This window comes from Aphis gossypii, chromosome X (assembly GCF_020184175.1).
Source record: "Aphis gossypii isolate Hap1 chromosome X, ASM2018417v2, whole genome shotgun sequence".
NCBI lineage: Eukaryota > Metazoa > Arthropoda > Insecta > Hemiptera > Aphididae > Aphis > Aphis gossypii.
The window spans coordinates 14,262,787-14,286,480 of NC_065533.1; the positions used below are offsets into that span (position 1 = coordinate 14,262,787).

General features: G+C 27.3%; 2 protein-coding genes across 2 annotated transcripts; one reads left to right on the forward strand and one right to left on the reverse strand.

Annotated features, from left to right (window-relative positions):
* Positions 1–3,815: 3,815 nt before the first annotated feature.
* Positions 3,816–9,895, reverse strand: LOC114120528 (death-associated inhibitor of apoptosis 1-like). Its single transcript, XM_027982465.2, has 6 exons — positions 9,376–9,895; positions 7,208–7,529; positions 6,869–7,081; positions 6,621–6,808; positions 6,503–6,561; positions 3,816–5,205 (listed from the first exon to the last, which is right to left on the reverse strand). Exons 1-6 carry the CDS (start codon positions 9,736–9,738, stop codon positions 4,737–4,739), a joined length of 1,614 nt encoding a protein of 537 aa, XP_027838266.2. The 5' UTR covers positions 9,739–9,895; the 3' UTR covers positions 3,816–4,736.
* A 5,908-nt stretch (positions 9,896–15,803) lies between these two features.
* LOC114120539 (E3 SUMO-protein ligase ZBED1-like) lies at positions 15,804–17,241 on the forward strand. The gene is made up of 3 exons (XM_027982476.2): positions 15,804–16,071; positions 16,124–16,653; positions 16,774–17,241. Exons 1-3 carry the CDS (start codon positions 15,804–15,806, stop codon positions 17,239–17,241), a joined length of 1,266 nt encoding a protein of 421 aa, XP_027838277.2.
* The last annotated feature ends 6,453 nt before the right edge of the window (positions 17,242–23,694 follow it).

A 23,694-nucleotide genomic window follows, 5' to 3' on the forward strand; every position in this document is an offset into this window, starting at 1 on the left:
TATCTTGTATTTTAAAAATGGTTATCTAAATATTATAAAATGGTTAATTATTGAGTTTTTGAAAGCTGTTAGATTGAATTTGAACTAGTTTTATAGTTTTTATTTATAGAGTATTAAAAGTTAAAACTATTTTGTACAATATTAAGTATAAAAATGTAGTCTATATTTTTATGTTATAACGAGGACTGTGAATTTAATACATTTATATGTTTTTCTTTTTTTCTACATAGTACATATAAGAAAAAAGATTCGGTAAAAATTTGTTTTGAGTTATTTACCTATTATTCAAAAATACGAAATTTTTTTTCAAATTTTCGTAAATTATACTACGAGTTGGAGCCGTTGGAGGATGAAATTGCAAGTTTTCATGATATCTTCATATAAGTGTTTTTTCTTAATATTTATAAATTATAATAATTGAGTTACAACCGTATAAAAAACCGATTTTGAACGCGTCGTGGTATGTGGATTTCGGCAGTGATTTATTATAGTAAAAACTTCCAAACTGTTAGACAAATCAACGAAAGTTTTGATGAAAATTACTTTCTTTCGATCAATATTGCTCAAAAATAAGGTACTGATCTATTCAATTTGTCGGATAGGTAGTTTGTTTATTTACTTTGTTAAACTTCAGACTTACAAAAAATTTTGTTTTGTATTTAATTGAGCTATTAAGACCCCATAGAACCAAAGCACGTTCTTGTCAATAGTTTATTGTTGGTTATTCGTCGTTATTTCGTATAGTAGGTACCTAGGTAATCATTTTATTAACTAGTTAGTTTTTATTGTTTTTAATTCTTCTTTATTTAAGAACCGCGCATAGTTGGTGCACTTGTATAGTTGTATATACATTATAAAGTTATTTAAATCATGTGAATATCATTTTGATGTGACGCAACTGAAACACATTGTTCAAAAATCAAAATTTAAAAAAAAAAAGCATTTAAAAATTGTTTTATAAATGATAAAAAATGAAAATAAACATTGAAAAGACGATTGAATTCAAATTATTATGAAATTAATCCTTGTTAATATGGATCTTGAAAACAATGCAATACCATATATATTCTCAAATTGTGAAAGTTAAAGTTAAATTATCTACTGTTAGGTAGTAACATTATAGATTTGCACCGACTAAAGAAGCGTTTTATCTATCGTTTATCGAAGTCAAACATCGAACATATTATACCGACCGTAGGGCGTACGTTAAGTTCAATAATAGGTAATTAATAATTAATCGTAAATGAACAAACTATCGAAATATGCAGGAAAAAATGGAGTTCTCGAGAAGTATGTAAAACTTATAGCAAAATATGTAAAAATACCTAATGTAAAATAAAATGTAGTTAATATAGTCATTGGAAATCGCTTAAAACGAATTTATCATTTACCTAAATTAAATTATCAAAACACAGTAAAAATGTGTATTTCCATGTAAATCTGAGCCCTAGTTATTAGCCATAGGACATTTGTCTCCATTCTCCGGAATATACTTTGATAATAATATAAATACAATTTAATGTTTAAATGACAAATGACAATATTATAAAATACACAAATACATAATTAATAATCATACAATTCATAAAATGTATTAAGTCGACATAAAATGGCGTAAAATTTAATAAATTAAAATCAAATACTATAATACTAAGATAAATTATTCATATTTAGGTGAACTAACTTATGTTTTTTAAATAGTAGGTATATAAAAATCCTATGCAATATTATAATTGTTATTTCTTTTCCTTAAACTAACTAAATATAATACAGTAGGTATATTTATCATTTCATTTTTTTTCCCAATGCAATTAGTCATAAATCATTTGACCTGAAAATAAATATATAATTTATCTTATGATATTATATTCATTTTTACCATATTTTGTGTTGATTTAATACATTGTATTGATTATGTATTTTTATATTTTATAACATTGTCATCTAAGCATTAAATGTTATTTATATTATCAATGTATGCAGGGGATCAAACATCCTATGGCTAATAACGTCATATTTTAAGAAGTATTGTTAAAAAGAATTAAGTCTGCTAGAAAAGAGAAAATTGAGTTATGTTAATATTAAATGACATTTTTATTGTTATTATTATGGTTTTTTTTTTATTACTTAATTACCTACATCTCAATAATGTTAAAATAAATGTGATAATTTAATTAATAAATAAATTTTTTTAGAAAAAAAAACCATGAATTTATGAAATGCCACTTCATTTAAATTAAAATATTTAATAGAAAAATTATCAACATTTTTTTTTTATGTATATAATAATAATTTAGCTGGCTAATTATTTGATTTAATGAATAAAAATAGGTAGTATCATAAGTGATCAAATTATAAAAAAAAATTGTTTTCATTGATCATTGTACAGAAATATATACTTTAAGTAAATTTTAACTTTTTTTTTATATAGTTCTTGTTATTACAACATATAGATTTTACATCTTAGCCACTATAACAAGTATAACAAAGTAAAATTAAATATTAATTTATTTCAGCTAACTTTATTATTATTAATTAACAGCAGAATAGGGTCCTGAAGTTGAATTATATTGTTTTTCATTTGCTCTAACAAATTTAATAATTAAGATATTTTTTTAAAATATAATTTTAAATATACCAAAATATACAATGAATGTGGCCAAAATAAACTATACAGTAATACAGTAAATGTTGACCACCTGATACTGGAAAACTACCAAAAAAAAATTTAATTAAAATTAAATAAAAACCTGAAGAAAATTGTTTTTAAATAACAATTAAAAATAAAGTAAATGTTTAAGAAAAGTAATATGCTATTGAAATAGAAGTTGTATAGGATAAACTAGTTACATATATTAAATTGATTTTATGACATAATTATTTAGTCTATAGATAATAAAAAGATAATCATTAATTATTTGTTTTATTAAGAGCAATCGAAACATAAACCTTTTAAAGAATATGTGGTATGTGTATATTGCATAAGATGTACTCTAAAAGTAATATTATGGATTCCACTGATATAATAAAAATAATTTTATTCTTTTTTCTAAAATATATAGTTATTAATATTTATGTATTAAGTTTTGTTTTTTTTTTTTAAAATACTTATAAACAATAATAATGTTAAAAATACAAAATAAACATGATTACAGTTTACCTAACAATGTACATTTTCTTTTTTTAATTTAGAAATTATATTCTTCATTTAAAAAAACAATAACTTATAAGCTATAAGAAAAAAATAATTAGAATCATCCCTATGTGGTAGACCAATTTTAGTACACAGGTCATAATAATTGGTGACTTACAATTAACCACTATACGACAACAATCTTATCATAATTTGTTATCATACAAAAAAAAATCAAGTGAAAATGATTATAAATTTATTTTTCAATTTTCAATTTGAATTATTCAATTGTAATACATAATTATTTTATTTTTTAACTTTGGTTAAGTTTTGTATGACTATACCACATGATTTCCATCGTGCCAAAAAAAATTATTTCTATAAAAATTTTAAAAATTCGCTTTTAGTATTACAGTTATATAATAGTTCTTTTTTTATACATAATTATATTACATTATGTATAATAAAAAAATATTTCATAAGTTAACTTTATTTTTATAGATTTTTAGATAGTTTTCTTATTAGTTTTTGTAACGTGATAACCTGATTAAGTTTCAGACTACTCAGTCATTAATTTGTAAAACGTTTGGTGATATAATAATAAAGCTAATTTTTTAATCTTGGCATTAAAACACATAGTGGTAGCTATTAAAAAAAATACTTTTTAAACAATGACAATATATAATATATATCTAAGAAATTTATTTATTTTGTCTTGAAATTAATATGTAATATAAAACTTATCAATAGGAATAAAAATAAATAATATTGGCAATACAATATTATTACAGTCTTAAATTATACTTAAATATAAAAAAAAATGTATTAAAATAAAATATCAATATCAATTAATGAACTTAATTATTAATACTTGATAGAACAATAGTCCTTATGTATGGAATCTCGAGAATTAATAAAAAAAATAGCATTTAAAATAAAGATAAGTAAGGTAAAATATAAGAAAAAAATAAGATAACTGATAGTATCATTGTGTACATTATTTGGTGAACAGTTCAATAGATAATTTTAACTTAATACATACTTTAAAATAAATTGGATATTACCCAAGGTATAAATATATTCCTATTAACGGTAACACATTGGAGACAGACTATATTTATTTTGTTTTTGCGTTTGAGATGAGCACTGCGTTAACGCGGCTATTAATATATTATACATAAAGAATTAGACGGTATTGTTTTTAGTATATTATTACATAAAGAACGAGCGCTTTCATCTCCTATGTGTTAAAGCAAGTTTTTTAATTATAATATAGGTAGTTTAAATTATATTATCAATGATAGTATATTTATACAATAGTAAGGGTGATAAAAAAAAAGTTATGGTTTAGTTTGTTATTTTAATCTAATCAAATATGAATGCAACATTAAAAAAATCAGTCAAGTACGACAATATTCATGCATTTTTAACTTAATTCTAACTGGATTCTTAGAATAGAGTTATTTATAAATTCATATTAAATGATTAACAAATATAAAACTGAACATAAAAAAAAAATATATATAATTCATATTTGTATGTTTAACTGTTTTGATATTTTAGTTTTAGTTTTAGTTTTAGATCAGTTCATCTTTAATTAATGCTAAATGAATATTTGCATGTACGCAAATACACTTACATAACAAACTAAACATTCTTTTACTTTTGAGGCGCATTTATAACAAGTGGATATATGTCTACACGGTAAAAATACAGCCTGCATTTGTTCTTTGCAACAAATCTTGCAAAGGACTGGATCAACGAGTTCATTTACATTCTCTGAACCACGATAACCTTGACTGTACTGTTTTAGGTTAGTAACATAAAGGCCGACTCTCATAGTTAGAGTAAATGGCTGTCTGCATATAGCACATAAATCAAGTGTTACTGCACATTGAATACATGCAATAACGTGACGACAAGGCAAGAAAAGCACTTCCAATTTTTCTTTAAAGCAAATTTTGCATACGACTGAATCAGGTATTGATGATTCCTGTCGGTTAACACGTATAATTGTCAAAGGTTCCACAAAGTCTGGGAACATATTACTTTCCAATGATGTTTCCAAAGTTCTATATATGAAGAAAAAAAAAATTATAAACAATACTACATTAAGATAATTATAAGTTGATCATGATAAAATATCATAAGTTTTTATGATAAGCAATTCAAATATATAAATGTATATTAAATATTATTATTCATACATTTTTACTAAAAAGGTGACAAAATATATTTGAAATATTTAAGTTTTAAATTGAATTACTCTATAATAAAATTGAACATAAATAAAAATTCAAATCTTGTAATAAATTTTCAAATTTTGTATTTGAATTTTTTTTTTAAATAATTGAAATCTGAGTAAGTATAGTTTTAAGATTATTAATAAATACATCATAAAACACACATATTGCTTAATGTATTTTAAATAGCAATTTTTGAAACAAAAATTAATTTACAACATAGCTTCTATATAAGATATAATCAAACTTAAATATTTTTATAAGTTAAGGAAGGCCAAAAAATATAAAATAAGAATTACAATTAAAAAAGGTAAGTTAATTGCTTATTCTTTAGAGTATTTCTTTATGCAATGAGGATAAGAACAAGTAAGATTATAATTATATTTAAGACAGGTATTATTTAAAATATTTTTATAATTTTCATCAACTACTAAGTAGATTCAAGGTTTGTTCACTACAAACTTAAAAACAAAACCAAAATCAACTATGAATTTATTCAAAAATAAATCTCTGCACTTGAAATTTAAACCATATATATATATATTAGCATTTTAGTTATAATAAAATTTTTAAAATTTTGTAGTAATTATATATTATACATTAAAAATATTCTTTATTTGATTTGTGTATGTGATAAAATTTTTGTTGGCTAGTAAAAGAGCTTAATAAAAAATTAATATGTCATCCATTACAGTGGCAGAGTTATTACTTAATGACCTTAAGCTAAATTAGCTACATCATAGCTGTGATGGTTATTTGTTTTCATTTTTTTATTAATTATAAATGTAAATCACATTGCTCTATATTTTTCAAACATACACATTAAAATTTTGAATTAAAAACTAATTTTATTTTGCATTTTTAATGATATAGTTAATAAAAATTAATATGTTATTAATTTGGGCATGAATAGAATGATTAAATTTGATATCAATATTTTGTTAATAAAAAAATGTGTATATTAGCATTATATTTTATTAATGCATTACATGCTTATTTAAAATACTGTTGATCAAAAATGTACAGTGAAATAGAGCATTCACCTTTAAGTAAATTTGGTAAATTGTTCTCTATAGTTAATATATCAAGTTTTGACTAAACCACAAAATAGTATCAAACAACAAACCTCATTGTATAACTGTCAACAGCAAGATGTGTGTGAATGGTAAACAACTTATTCAATTCCTGTAAAATGTAATTCAATATTTTAAAAACATCTTAAAAATTATTTAAAAAATACTGACCTCCAGGTTAATTCGTAAACTGTAATTTACTTCACCACCAACCTCTTCCACAAAACGTTTGCCTTTACTTAAAAGAATGTAACTGCAAAGTGGTGACCAACGTGCATGTTCAACCCAAGGATCATCATCAACTTCCCAATCCATTAGACCTTGATTACAGCAGAAACATATCATCCTATCTCTTTCACCTGAAGTTGAATACATTATTAAATAATAATTATTCAAATTATAAATATTATAAAGTTTACCTATATAGAATAATCCAGCTTTACAAAAAGTTCGAACCTCATGGTTTAGGATTTTTGTGAATGTTTCAAATGTCTTCATACGAGATTCAAAAGAGGTCAATGATTTATAATTTGAGAGAACTTTCATATTTGTATCTGTCACAATACCAACGGAACATAAGAAATTCTGAATATAAGCAGTCATAATATCCGATTTATGATACAAATTAAAATCTGTAAAAATAAATTGTCATTAGTGAACTTATATTTCAATAAATACACACTGATATAATTCAAAATATAAATACAGTGGATTTTAAAATTAGTTACATGTTTATAGTGAAATTTAAAAATGCTAACCTTGTTTTTCTTTAAAATATTGACAGTGTGGAGATAGATATTCATGTTCAAATTGTGGATCATCATCTTTTTCCCAGTTTTTCATAACAAGTGAGCAGTATAAACATCTCACTTTATCCTTTGTACCTGAATAATAAAATCCAGCCTTGGCCAATTTCTCAGGTGTCATACATTTTGATGGCCATTTATTATAACTCTTCAGACGATTTTCATAAATTTTCATATCACAGTTAGGAATGGTCAACTTAGATAATTGTGCGAGGCTTTCAGCACTTGGAGGAGGTATAAGTATAACAGGTTTATGACTTGGAAATGGAATAATCTGTAAAGAAAAAAAAATTACTAAATTACAAAAAATCTACTCCATATTACAGAATTAAAATATTAAGCTATACACAGCTCCCAATTTGTTGTAATATATTAAGTCATTTATGGAAATATAGTATAAAAGAATACATATAAATATATAATATATATATATTACATAACGTACCATATTTGAAAAGTAGAGTACATCATTCAATGTAAATAAAATAAATTAGGGTACTTTTTGTTTTAAGAGACTACAACTATTAACGAGACTACAAGAACATCAATATGATATACATGCACCACGTACCAGCATTTCAATTTACAATTTTCTATTATTACCTATAGGTATTATTACTTTTTGTAGTATACCTTTTATATTACATATACTTGATAGTTAAAAGTAGACTGTTTTGCAGTCTCATCTAAATGTCACTGTAGTACCTAATCAAGTCAATTGTTTTTGTCTGTTTATTTCATTTTAAAATTTATTTTTTAATAATTAAATAATAACATTGTGAACATTTGGTTTCTACCTATGACTGAAGAAGAAGCAGTAAGGCTGCTTTAGGAATGTAGTATTTTATACACTCAAAGAAAATGCAACAATTGGCATGACGCAAAACTATACTTTGGAAAACCATGTACGGCTCATAAAATATACTATAAATGATTATGTACTGTGAATTTAACTCTTTTCTTTATTTAATTTTTTTTATCCTTCAAATGTGGCAATTAATAATACATTTTAAAAAAATTCACAAAGAATTAAGTATGATTTAATTAAATATAATGAAGTGGTTTGTGATAATGAGAAAGTGGGAAAATTTAATAGTTTTGGATAGGTTAAGGTGTTTTGGAAAACAAAATAACCTTGTATAACAAGAAGTATAAAAAAATAGGTAATTTTCAATGATATCGATTAATGTTGTGTTTAATTGTCTACGCCCAACTAGAGATTTAATGTAGATTAATAATACATACTGTTAATCAAAGTAGGTACCTATAATATGTTAATTTGATTCAAAGCTTTATTTTCACAAGCAAATAGGTTTTATTCTTCAACTAATTGAATATTATTATTATACGTCAATGATCAAAGTACTTATTAACGATTTATGTATTGTTATCTTCTTAACATCTTATGAATAAGTGATATTGAATGATTTAAATACTATAAGAATTTAAAGTACCCAACAATGAATAATACAGATACTATATTAGGTTAGGTAAATTAAAAGTAAAAAATACCAAATTTATTGAATAACTAAAATATTTGATATTTACCTACTTTAAGTTTGATTGCAATATCACTAGACTAATAACCATGTTGTTTGCCATAATCAATGAATAAAATTATCTATATCTAATTACTTTGAATGAAAAGAAATGGTTAAATTAATTGTGTTTATGATGACAATACTAGGTTGACAACTGATAATTTAGTAATATAACATGTGTCGTGGATTCACAGTAATCCATAATTACACAAGTCAAATGCCATACACTAAAGCACTGGGTCATTAGTCTATAATATGTTAAATTTGTTAAACAGTGGTAGCATACCAACAAATAACTTGAAAAGTGAGAAATCTAACTGCATTAATAAAACTACAGTTTCAATAATGAAAATCACTACTATCAGAAACAAGGCAAAACCGAGGCCCTGAAGTTGCAATTGAACTGAACGTAAATAACGGTTAGGTATATCGAAAGCGATACACAATCACTCGTAAGCGAGAAAAAAATAATAACATAATTGTATGAGAAACGAGACAACAACGACGACTATGACAATCATAATGGAAATCGCGCATAATAAAGCACCTAAACCTAATGGACTGCAACTTTCTACTTACAGCACTGATTTCGGCGGCGTGGTCGTTGCCGTTGCCGACCACGTTTTCGTCGCCGCCATCATTGTCGTTGTCGTCGTCGACGCCATCGCTTCCGACGTAGGAAAAGTCTACAAAGCCAGCATCGTCGCTGTCGGTGTCGCTGTCGTCAAAGTCTGGAACGTTATCATCGTCGCTGTCGCTGTCGTCGTCGTCGTCGTCATCGTTATGGATGCGGACAAAGTGTACAAAGCCATCATTGTTGCTGTCGCTGTCGCTGTCGTCGTCGCCATCGTTTTCGATGTCGACATCGTCTTCAACGCCAACGTCATTTTCCAACTGTGCGAGCAAGTCGTTCGGCGGGACGCGTTCACGGTTGTTGTCCATGGTGGCAACGAACGCGTGCAAAATATGTTAATCTGTCGACGACGGAAACGGCGAGACGACAACGACTGCCGACTACGTAGTGAGGGCGCGTCGGTGTTTACGGCGTCCGTCTGGCGGTCTCACGCTGAGGCGCTGATTACGTACGGGCGGGTTGGAGAACGGGGCGCACCAGAACTACTCGGCGCCGCACTACATCGGGAAACGTTTGGCGGCGGTCGGACCGGAGCCGAACGTTTCGTTGTAACCGTTCGCCCGTTGATAAGTGATAACACGAAGGTACAATAATTACGCGAGTCACGATCGTAATACGATAACAATAGGCACGATTAATAATAATAAAATCTTCTGTACATCAATTTACTGGTTTCAAAAGGTATACCCAATAAAAATTCCCGCATTTTAGTATATTAGATTCTAAGCAGAGCGATGTATAGTATGGACAAATAAAATAGTGACCATTGAATTGACTCCAAAAAGGAACCGTAGAATATCATGATATTTTAACAAGGGGTTCTCGTATTACATGTACGCGCTTAATACTCTTACGATGTCATTCGCATTTTGCACTCATCTCGTACGAGTATTTCCATTTCAAGTTTAACTCGTAATTTTAGTCATCGTATCCAAATATATTCAACATTTTAATTACACTGTATAATAGTATTCAAGTGTTAGATACTATGATTGTTGTACGAAGCTCCATAAAACCATCGCTGCAACTCGTTTGTGCAAATTTAACATTTTTTACCTAAAAATTGACGACTCCTTTGAGCTCAACGATGTAATTGGGTTATTGCCATGAGTCATGACGGTAGCGATATGTGTATATCGTCATAGATTAGGTACAGTACAAATCATCAAATATTCAACAACAATATAATCTTAAATAAAATCTATTGTGTAGATTATATCATTTTTAATTTTCCGTACTTGGTTAGGGTTACCAACTTTTATAATTTGTAAAACTGGACGTTTACTGAAAACCTCTTTTTTTTTTAGTCGTCATAAACTTAATTTGAATATAAAAATAAATAATATAAATATTTATTATTTTAGTTTGTTACTATTACTATAATTCTGATAAGTGATAATACAATAAGTAATTAAATAAAAAATGTGAATAAATAAATAATTAATATAAAATATAATATAATAATAAATTTAATGTATATTAATTATGTGCTTTGCTTTTTAAAATTGTATTTTTTTTCGCTTTTTGCCGCCTTTACGAGTTGATGACCACTTTCTATTTTCAAAAACTGACAAAATTCATGACACGACAAAGAGTAGTTGAAATTTGTCATCATTTCTGCTTTAATAACTTAGGTTCCTCTCATCAGTCCATAAGTGTTTCATTACCTACCGAAAAAATACGTTCCACAAATGCATTTGTTGGCGGAACAGTAAAAATATATTCTATTATTTTCAATAAACTAAGAGCATCTATTTTTATTAAAATTTTAGACCATTTTTGGGATAATGACAAATTTTTATTTTCGGAATCAACTGTAGGTAAAATATCGTTTAAAATAACTATTTTTGAAAACAACTGGTCGCCATTTATTTCAATTTCTTGGCTTTTACAAAAAGTAAACACATTATTTATATCAATTGAATTTTCTAAGTAACATCGTGACTTGATGGACTGTAATATTATACCATTTTTCAAGATAAGTAGTGTATAATTCTTGAATATATAATCAATGCGTCTTTTTCAAATTTCAATTTCTCAGACTGTTTAAGATAAATTAAGTCCTGATTAGTTTTAAGACCAAAATTTTTTTTTCATACCGTGATTTAAATTCATTTAATAAATTTTTAAAAATATAATGAATTTCACTTATCTCAATAAAATTACTTTCAACAGTTTTTATTTTAATGTAAAATAAATACATAATGTTATGAACAAAGTAAATATAGGTATAACTCTGGTAAACTCGGATTTTGATCACCTCGAAGTTCGTTTTCTTGGTCAGATATAAAAGACCAAATAACATTGTTAACATTTTCTTCTCCTTGACTAAGAAAATACGATTTTAAAACGGGCCATGATTGTAAAAATGTATCTATAGCTTGGTACAATGAAAGAAATCTAGTTTTTACGTGACGAAGAATCGACACAAATTCTGTATCCATAAAATCAAGAGTTTTTAACGAGGTTTTTAAGTTCATGTATTATTTTAGCACTTAATGAAAATTCAGAATGAATTTTTAAAATTAAATTTTCAACATCATAAGTCAACTTTTGTAAACCAAATTTTGTTGTATAAAGCAAAATATACATATGACAATGCCCCGGTATTAAATGTGGTAAATTTTACTGATTTCTTAAATAAATAAAAACCGATTTATTTTTACCATAGTTAATTGAACAATTATCGGCTCCATACGAAACAAGTTTATCTAAATTTATATTATATTTTTCCATTCTATTAAACAGCTACCAATAGATAGAGATGTCTCGTCTGCATTTTCATAGAAATCCAAAATACGTGTACGCATGTACCAATATTTTTATCGAAGAATCTAATAGCAACAGGAAAAAACTTTTTATTCCCTGTATTCGATGCATTAGTCGCGATAGAAAAATATGTGTCTTTTAGATGTTTTAAAACTAATTCTATTGAATATGGACCTAATACATTTTCTATTAAAGCAGTAATTTTAGTACGACCACATTACCACAATGAATTTTGGAAGCTAAAGTTGAATCAGAAAAATAATTCTTTAATAGTTTATTACCGCAGTCTTGAAACAAGTAACTATGATGATGTTTTATACCATTATGAGTTAATTTTAATTCAGTGCGAGCAATATTTTCTGTTTCTGTACTATTTTTAAAAAATAATTATTCATTATTTTATTTTGTTTAACAATAGATAATCCTTTTTTATGTTTTTGGATATTTTGATGTTTTTTTTAAAGCAAGAAATCCTTCATATTTAATTGTAAACGTAACCCGACATAAAGAACAATATGCTTTAGACTCTCTACTTTTTTGTAACCATGACGAATATGTATCTTCTTTTAATCATTTATCTAAAAATACGAATCTAGGACGTTTCCCCCCCCCCCCCCCCCGACCCCCGTGCCTATAAATATCACTTTATTCTGGTAAGATAGCTCACGGAAATTAAAAAGTTTAAAATATCATTTGAAAAACTTTCGCATAATTTTTTTAACCTATCGTCTTTACCTAAATTACTACGAAAAGCTCCTGATCTATAATTTAAAATTTTTATTGAAGCACTTGAGTGGCTCATTTGTAGAGCTTCAATAAAAAGCCAAATATTTGGATGATTAATTCGCATTAGAGTTGCAAATTTATTATTCCACCCTTCCGAAATATTGTTTGTTCTACCTATACCACTATACCAGCTTTAGTTAACTCAAACACGTTCCACATGGAAGGTGAAAATAATGGAGGTGTTCTAGTAAATATGTACTTTAATTCTACATTTTCTTTATTCCTATAGCGACCGTTAACATAAGTTGTATCAAAGTACGTAAGAATTTGATCAGCATCTTGGTTATAAAATTTTTCATATAACATTTCCATACCTAAAACACAACCACAATCTACATCTACCTATTTATGAAAAAAAAAAATAGTTATTAATCATAATGTAGGTACATACCTTTTTTGACTTAATTGACTGGTAAAAATGCAAGACCAGTTATCATTGCGATATCTCGTTGGAATTGTTTGTCTTCCTTATATTTTTTGACTAGCCCATACTCTTGGATTTTACGCCATACTGATTGACACAGGTGAAAATAGCAACAGTGAATTTTTACTTTCGGTAGTACTTTCTCAATCGCAATAACGACAGCTTTCTCAAAATCTATTGTTATTTGTACCTGTTTAAGTTTGTCATATTTATGTTATTGTCATTATGTATTATCATTTTCATGTGCGTATAACGATGTGGTCCGCAGTTGCAGCTTTGTTAGTGGAACGTTATCATGTTTCCGTTTTCGACCGGCCAGCTGCGTGATTGTATCACTTGTTTTCCAAGATTCGTTATAATTCAAAGTTACTTTATATTAAGTCATGCTTTCAGTATCACAAAGTTCTTAGATTTTCCAGTTTTCATTGTTCTAGTGTGGTGACACTGAAAGCCTATTCGTATAGTTTTCATCGTATTTTGTTTGTCCGTTATTCGTTAATGTCACTTTTCTCTTAGCCGTCAAGGCGCTCGTAATTCTCAGTGTTCGTACAATTCATGTGCAAGTTTTTTATGTCAATTGCAGTCGTCCCAAACCACGTTGTTGTGAATTTGCGTTTTTTTGTTTTTGTCAAGAAATTCGTCTGGTAACTATCGTTCATTGCAATATTAATTGCTTAAATTCATTCTTATTATCCAGTTTAGGGCGCTCGAAGTTTACCAGCGATTTGTCTTTGTGATTCAACGTGGTGTGGTCAGTGGTGTACCTATTGGGGACAGTAGTGTTCAGTACTTACTCCGTGCTCCTGTCCTGGCTGCATTAATTGTTACAGTATTGTGAAGTCTTCGTAAACAGTTGTAGGCATACATTCGTACGTACGCAGGATCAACTTGTTTTATTTGTATTACTGTTGATATACATACAGGCCCTGGTGCGGTAGCGTGGGTGTAAAACCAGGTGTGTGTCCTAACTGTTCTGTGAGTATTGGTCGACCAAATATTTGTGTTAATATGGCCGACGGGCCTTAATCTAGTCATACCTATTTATTATAATTGTTAAAAAAAACATTTTCTTTATATATATGCCGGAAATTTTGTCAATCTTGTTATTAAATTGTAAACCGACCTAACAATTCATTATAATTCTAAAATCATTATACACCAAAAAACATATTATTATTATCATTATTGCAAAATAAAAATGCATCAAAATTAATATCTATTATTTTATTGTTTTCTTTTCCTAATATATAATATAATTATATTTACATAGGTAGTGCTTCATGTTATGTTGCCTACCCTCAGTCGTGAAGGCACTACTTATTTATATAAAAATAAATAAGAGCTGACCGCGGCTACAGTACCACTTCACAATTTGGTTATTTTGCACAAATGACAGAAAGCATTTTGGTATATGTATTTTTTGTTTTATTTTGAAGAAGAATGTACACCAAAGGAACTGTTTAACTGAGTCCATTTTAACATGAATAATATACATTTGGTTAAAGCCTGTAGGCGCAGTTGAAAATGTTCCATCCATGTACCAATATTTTGACGTTTTTAATAATTCCAAACTTTCTGGAAATGAAAAAATTATTATTCTATTTTCATTATTTTGATTGTCATACAATAAAAACGGTTGAGGATTTTCACCTCCTATCGTTACCCATATACCAGTCACTTTCAACTCATTTATTGGTACTAAGGGTGGATAAGATGCATTTTAACTCTTCTTAAACTTCGTTTTATGCTGTTTTCGGCTGGCATTAATAACTTTGCTTCGTTGGATAAATTTATTGTAGCTTTGGAAAATATAATAGAAGGAGGCTCAGAATGATTTTTCGCATTATTATTAGTAAACGTCGTCCTGCTTCTAACATGAATGTTGAAGAAAATGTTAATGACCCTATAGAAATTTAAAATCATCTCACATTTTCTTCAGTGAGTATTTTAAGTAAATTACATACACATGAAATATTAGTTATTATATTAAAAATGCTAACTTCAAATTATTATTGTTTTTTTATTTAATTAGTAAAGTTAAGTTTTTAATGACAGTATAACAGTACATACTATATGAAACTTCAAATATTTATTATAATATGTAACATAATATAATAATTAATAATATTTCATTGGTCCTTTATAATAAATAAATAAATTATGAATTAATGAAAAAAAAAAAATAATTTCATCATAACTAAATTACAATATTTTTACTTGTGGTCTATGATTAATTCATAACAATACATTTTTTTTTAGTCGGTTGTTGTCTCTCATACTCATACACCGACGTTAAATTTACATAGACCAACAGTACAAAACACAATAACGAGCTATTTACAGAGACCAGTAGGAACTTCCATACGAACTTTGATTGATTAGCAAGTTTTAAAGATGATAGTCAAAGAATATTATCCGTTCAGTATTGTTGAGGACAAAGAGTTTGTTAAACTTTTAAAAATGTTAAACCCCGGATACGACTTACCATCAAGAAAATCACTGTCGACTTCATTGCTTTCTATTCTTTACAATGAGACATATGATAAAGTTAAGTCCGATATAGTAGGAAATGGTCATTTTGTTAGTATCACGACTGATAGTTGGACATCTAAAAAGAACGAGGGTTATATTGCAGCTACAGCACATTTTATAGATAACAACTGTGAGCTTAAGTCATATTTACTTTCTTGTTTTATGTACTTAGAATCACATAGGTACCAGTGATAATTTGAAAAGTGAATTGTTAAAAGTCATAAAAGAATGGGGTTTGGAAAATAGAGTCTCAGCTTGCACATTAGACAATGCATCAAATATATTAAAGGTAATTGATTTATGCAAATGGAGGCATGTACGTTGTTTTGATCATAGCTTGAACCTGGCTGTACAAAAAGCTATAAAAGAAATACAGGAGGTTAAAGAGAAAATTTCAGGTATAGTTAGGCATTTCAGAAAAAGTACCACTGCTGTAGGCAAATTAAAATCGATCCAAGAACAACTGGGCTATTCTCCTCAATTTGTTCTTATCCAAGATGTTGTGACAAGATGGAACTCTACCTTTGAAATGTTAAAACGAGTACTTGACTTGAAGATTCCTCTCTGCACAGCATTAGCAGAAACTAACTACAATGAATATTTAACAAATAATGATTGGATTATTTTTACTAGAGCCTGTGAATTGTTAAAGCCATTTAAAAAAATAACTACCGAAATAAGTTCTGAAAAATCTGTGTCTATTTCAAAGATAGTAATATTAAGTAAATATTTAATTAAATACTGTAACAAAATAAAAACTGAACATAATACATGTGTGCAAATTTCAAGTATGATTGGTGTTCTGGTTAGTGAAGTAAATACACGGTTTAAGTCGTTGGAACTAAATCCATTATACGCTGAATCAACAATATTGCACCCAAGATTTAAGAATTATGGATTTTTGCATCAGTTTGCATTTAGCGAGGGTAAAAAATCCTTGATCAACAAAGCTGCAACAGTTAATATTGTAAATAATACACAAGCAACTACTCAAGTCACCACATTACCAAATCAGACTGATGGTGATTCTATATGGAAAGATTTTGACAGTGAAGTGGTTTCAATAGTTCAATCTTCCGATCCTACAGCAGCATTTAAAGTTGAACTTGATAAATATCTGCATGAATCACTACTGTCTCGAAGAGAAGATCCCCTGGTTTGGTGGAAGCTAAATCAGCATGTTTACCCAAGACTCTTTAAATTTGTGAAAAAAAGGTTTTGCATCATGGGTACATCGGTACCATGCGAGCGAATTTTTTTCAAAGCTGGACAGACAATCACAAAAAAAGAAGTAGGCTAACAAGTTTAAAGTTCGAACAAATGATTTTCCTTAATTTTAATTTAGAATAAAATGTTTTGAGCAGAACAAATGATTAGAAGCGACACAGTGCTAAATAATTATTAGTACTTTTATTATTTATTTTATATTATTTAAATTATTTATTTATGACAAAATGTATTGACAAATTACCTATTTATATATTACTAGCTGGCTCCGTGCACTTCGTTGCCCGTTAAAAATGCCAATTCTATGTAATATGATTCGAATTTTGATTAATTTGTTATTTAATATTCGGTTTAACGGTGTTCAAAACTTAGACATTTTCATTGACCGTTTTGATTCTCAAAAATCTTGTAAAACCACCACTTTAATATGCGAATTTTGTAAAATGCTTTCTTATTGCACACTAAATTTGTGGTACGATTTTACGAATGTACCGTGTAAATTGTAAGCATCGATCTATCATTGTTCAGGCTCTACGTTAATTAGTCAGTGAGTTACTCAAGTCATAATATTATAGTCATTCTGCTTGCCGTTACCGTGAGACTCTCTTATGATTATGCGAGCAGTATATTATCATGTAGGCAATCCACACGTGGTTTTTAATAAACTTAACGTGAACCCCTCGAGATGTGTACGTAAGCTTATAATTTCTAACACTTAAGTTTCAAAGTTATATCATTTTTTTATTTTACTACGGTGGGTAAAATACAATAATGTGCCATCTCGTGGTTTTTATATTGTTGCCTGTTGATAAAACAATAAAACTTGGTATAACTTGTTATGTTAGTTTATTGCTGTGAATTTGAAATTTACTGTAAACATTGACTTATTTTGCTAATTCTTATTTTTGTTGTTATGGTTTTAACAAAATATAACAACAGGTCTATAATTATTATATTCAATCATAATCAATAGTGACCTTAATATAGTTTTTTTTCTTGCTGGACTGCAGTGATAGTTGTTGTTGTTTTTTTTACATACAGATTCCGAAGTTTTCTGGTGGATTTTCCAAAAATTGTACTACATAAGCACCTTCTCTTGCGACCAATAGGAGCGAATCATCAGTGAAAAATGTTACAAAAATGAGGAAAATAAATAATAATAACAAAAAAATTGTTACCATGATTACCGAAAATAAAATAGTAATAATAATAATAATAATAATAGTAATAGTAGTCATCGGTATTTTTTATTTTTCATTGTATTTTTATTAATTTTCCGTGCAATTTTGTTAACTTTTTCTTACATAAGAACCTTCTCCTGGAAATTACGACCCAAACAAAATAAGAATGTGCGAAATCGATCCAGCCGTTCTCAATTGATGAAATGTTATATTGTTATAATGTTATTTTTATATATATAAAGATAGAAGATAGATAGATTATTGTGAACTAAAAAAAAATTCACTCTACAAATTTCAAATTTCCAAACTACAATAACTATAGAAACCATAGATTATATTGATTGTACATCGAGCTGATGTTTAGATGTCTACGTCTACCATAGAGTAAATAAAGACAATGGTATCGAGTTTAAATCCCAGACATCAACGAATAGATTTTGCACTTTTTCTACTTATTCGGTTGACTTTTTAAAAATTTTCTTTCGTAAAAACTTTCTCCAGACAATAACAAATACAACTAAAAAATAATTAGCGAAATCGGTTCAGCTGTTCTCAATTGATGAATTTTTATATATTTTTGTCTCCATTTTTATAAATATAGATTTTTAATTTCTTTTTTTACTGTGACAACGATTTAAGTTTGTATGTCTATTTGCATGCATTTTTAAAAACATTATAAATAAATGATTTATTTTATTTAAATGGTTGCCATTGACTACCAAAAATAATTTAGTTGACTATTTGCTGGATAGATGACGCTTCTGTAATTTCATCACCACCTCGTCATATTTCTCTAACCCGATAACTTTCTCAAATTTTTCGTCCGTAAGAATCTTCTCCTGGCAATTACGACCCAAACAAAAAAAGAATGAGCGAAATCGGTCCAGGCATTGTTGAGTTATGCGCGTACATACAAAAAAGGGGGTTCTATTTTATATAGTAGTATAGATTATACAATAATGTTTTTGACATACCTATTACTATTTTAGACCAAATTAAGTGAGTTGACAAATTATATTTTTATACTAAATTTTTGACACATTATATCTATTATACTAAGTTTTTTTTACATATATTATTTACTATATTAGACCAAATTACATGTATTGACACACTAGCTTTAATTTTACTATTTATTTTTTTTATGTAACAGTTATTGTATTTTTAAATGTTTAAACTTCAAATTTTTACGAACTGTGTCAATAATTTGCAAGTAATTTTGTAGTTGAAAATGTATTTTGCTAATTTGATCTCATAAATAGCTGTTATTTGAATATTATTATAAATTATAATAGTTTTTAGTGTTTTTACTTACTTTTCAATGCTTCATTAAATTTGACGAACCCGAGTTAGTTAGTACTGAACTGCTGAGTGCTGACCGAAACCATTACACTAGCATTATAACAGCACTCAAATACTCAATTGTGTAATCTTGATATTAAATAATTAAATAATAGTTTATAAATGGCACCACGTATTTATATAGAAGTTAATTGAATAATTCCACGCTAAAGATATTTGTGGAAACGCTCCGTGTATATATATAAATATATTTTAAGTGATTGATATTTTGAAATAATGATATTATTATTAACTATAATAAAATGCATTTTATTCACGTTATATTTAGCAGCTGTTTGATGCACAATCTATGGTATAGTATGGCCTATGACCCTAAATGACAAAATTATTGTTTTTACTATTTAAAAATTTAAATTGACGCCTGACGGTAGTCAGTAACTCTGTTTTGAACTACCTAGCTTTGGTTGGTCAAACTGAGTCACTGAGTTACCAAATCTTGAATCACTGATTCGACTTGGATCAGTTCATTTGAAAGAGTCGACTCATTAAGTCGAGTAGTTCATGAACTACTCATGCCTAGTTCAGTCTGTTTGATGCAACAAACGTGTTCACTTGTACTGTTTTTGTACAATTATTATTAAAGTATTAATCTCCTAAAAGTATATTATTATAATTATTAATATTACTATACTGTATCTATTGCACTTAAAAAACAATTCGATCGTGTTTTTATAATTTCTATTAGGTATTTAAGAAAAACATCTTAAATCAGGTAAGTGTTTATAAATTCAAAATACCTATAAATGATTTAATTTATAAGTAGGTACAATCCATTTTAATTGTAATTATAGCTGTATAGCTATACATAGAAATGAACTTTCTTCTGGAAATATTTTGTATGGCTGAGGTTGATAGTGAACATGAAGAACCAACCCATAAGTACAGAAGGTATTGGGTTCATGCTATTCATAGTAGTAGAAAAAAAGACATGGGATTTCAAGTATTTTATAATAATCTAAAAAGATATCCTGAGAAGTTTTTCGGCTATTATCGTACATACATTTTCTCACTTGAAAAAATACCAAAAAGATCTTAGGTCCGATCAAATTTAACAAAGGAAATCTCGCACCTTTGAAATCCTATAAGTCCGGAAGAAAGGTTGACAATGACTAAGGTAAAATTTGAAAAAATTTAATTATCATAAAATGGTCTCTGTATAGTTTATATGGTTAGTCAAGACTAAAGTAAAATTTCCTGTGGTACTATTTGTTGATGGCCACAAAAGCCATTTAAGTCTGGAGACTGAAATTGCCAGATTTTTGTGTTCAAAATCAGATTGTCATATATATACTGATATGTTAGAAAATGTTAATGAGACTGAAAGTACAGTAGATGACAATGTATAAAGCAAAACTGTATATAAGACTGGTAGTATAATATTGGAAACTGTTAATGAGACTGAAAATAATATGAACAAAACTGTATTATGTGATATAGAAATATAATAGGTTATAACGTTAAAGAGACTGATAATATAAGTGAGTGAGTTATAGCAATTAATATAGTTGACAAGTGTCTAAATAAAACCAGCAAAAAAGCAACAAGTTTAAATAAAACTAATTTAAGTTCTGCAACAATTGAAGAATCATGGAGCAAACATTTGTTTTGGCCAAAACCTGACACAAAAAATAAACCAAAGAGAAATCAAGTAAAGTTACCATTTTCGGTTCCAGCAAATAAGTGGAGGGAATATCATGCCAATAAAAAACAGAAAAAACTTAGAAAAGAAAAACTTACACTAAAACGAGGAAATAAAAGTTTATTTCTTTGACTCAACCGGTTCATTTAATGGAATTTCATTTGAAACAATAACAGATGCTGAAAAAGACGATCAAATTAATGCTTCGGATTTAGTAGAGTTGTATTGGAGACGTATAGAGTACTTTAATATAATTAACACTATTATCAATAACTTAAAATTCAGATTTTCCGAAGAAAGTCTTGAAATGTCTAGTTCAATTGATTGTTATATGGAAATGGACTATGGAAAGAGTCAATACTTCACTAATCATTACAAAGTGTGTTATATCACAATACAAAAGATTTTTGTATGTAATTATGATATATTATTTAATTTTTATTTAAAGTTATTATGAATATCAACTTGAATTTATTGAAAGTGGAGATAATTATTCTTAAGAATTACTTATTTTCTTATTATAATCATAATATTGATACTACTAAAGATATTTGTAAGAAGTCTACATTTTCAAATGCATAAAAATTGTTACAAGTGGCTCTTACGATTCCAGTGAGTTCTGCTAATTGTGAGAGAAGCTTCTTGTTAATGCGTTGTTTAAAAAACTGGTTAAGAGCAAGTATGGAGTAAAAGCATTTTACAAATTTTAGCAAATTAAAAATTAAAAGTGACGTTGTAAAATTCTTCTATATTTTCATCCTTAAACATGGTTTACCTAATAACAGTGGTGGATTGTGCCTCCGGGAGGCCGGGAAGTTTCCCGGTGGGCCGGAGCCGGTCATAGCTAACAAGCCTATCATCCTAAAACTGATTTTATAATTTATTAATATTAAAATATGTTCTCTTTTATTTTAAAAATATTTTTATTAGTCGAGGGCTCGTGAGTTCATGTTCTAAAAAATGCCTAAATAAGTATGCACTTAAGCACTAAAAGCTGGAAAAATATGCATCGAAATATGTCTTTTGAAAGTTCAGAACTATGTATTTATATGTAATAAAAATCTAAAAAATAAAAATGTTATGGGTAAATTTTGGAATAACTAAAAATTTCCATTCATAATAGTAAAAGTTATATTTTATTTGTTTCATTAATGTAATTTCAAAAATAAATTAATCTATCAAAAATTTAACAAAATAAACATCAAAACAATTTATGGTTGTATTGTACTATTTTAGTGTGCATGCAGGTTTAGTATGCGATCGTTATGATAACGTTGATCAAAAATGACATTATTTAATATATTTGTTTAAATTGGTTTTTGGCATCGATTAAAAATCTACACACGACACACGAAGAAGTGTAATTTTGTAATTGGTGACTGGTGTAATATGTAAACGGTTTTTTTTTAAAAAGTAATACAATTTATTTAATAATAATTTTTGAGTAATAATGTCGGAAAATAAACGTAAAGGCGGAGCTCAAAAAGTTAGGGAAAAAAATAAAAAAAATTTATTTTCATAAGCGAACAAATGTAGAGCAATTTCGGAATTTTTTCAATTCTACCAATTCAAAAAGTGAGTAGGTACCTATCGTTAAAAAAGTACCTAATAATTTATAATATTATATTTTATTTTTTTGTTCATTACCTACAAAATGATAAATCATTGCATCTGTATTAAACTAGGTACTTATCTAATAATTTATAAATAGAAATACTGATTACCTACGGAATTATTTTAATTGTTTAAGAGTAATAATTGTACTACTACTAGTGATACTACAATTTCTAATGCTGTCAATGATTGCAGAAATTACGATACTATCTTTAATACTGTTGATGTGGTGAGATTAAAATTTAATTAACAAACCTATTAGTTTAAAAATTTATTAGAACATTGGTAATTCTTTACATTTTTATTAATGGTTTTAGAGTAATCAAATATTATGTATTAATTTAAACTCTGATGAAGTTGTCAATTGCAAAGATGTTGATAATACATTAAATATACTAGAAAAAGTAAAATTAAAGTTTAATTCTGAAATAAATAAATCATAATGCTTTTAAAAATTATTTCTTTTATGTCTATACTGTAACATAATAATTGCTAATCGTGCTTGCAAACTAAATATATTTTTGTGTATTAAATTATGTACAGGAGAATCTTATGAAAGTTTGTGCTTTGGTTAATGCTGACATTGATGATGACAAAGATACTGTTATGGTTGAAGATGTTGACAAAAATAATTTGTTAGGTAATAGTTTTACTTGAAATTATTTTCAAAAACCTATGCTGTCTAGTATCAATGATTTTTTTAAGTTTCTTTCAAAACAACCTCATGTTG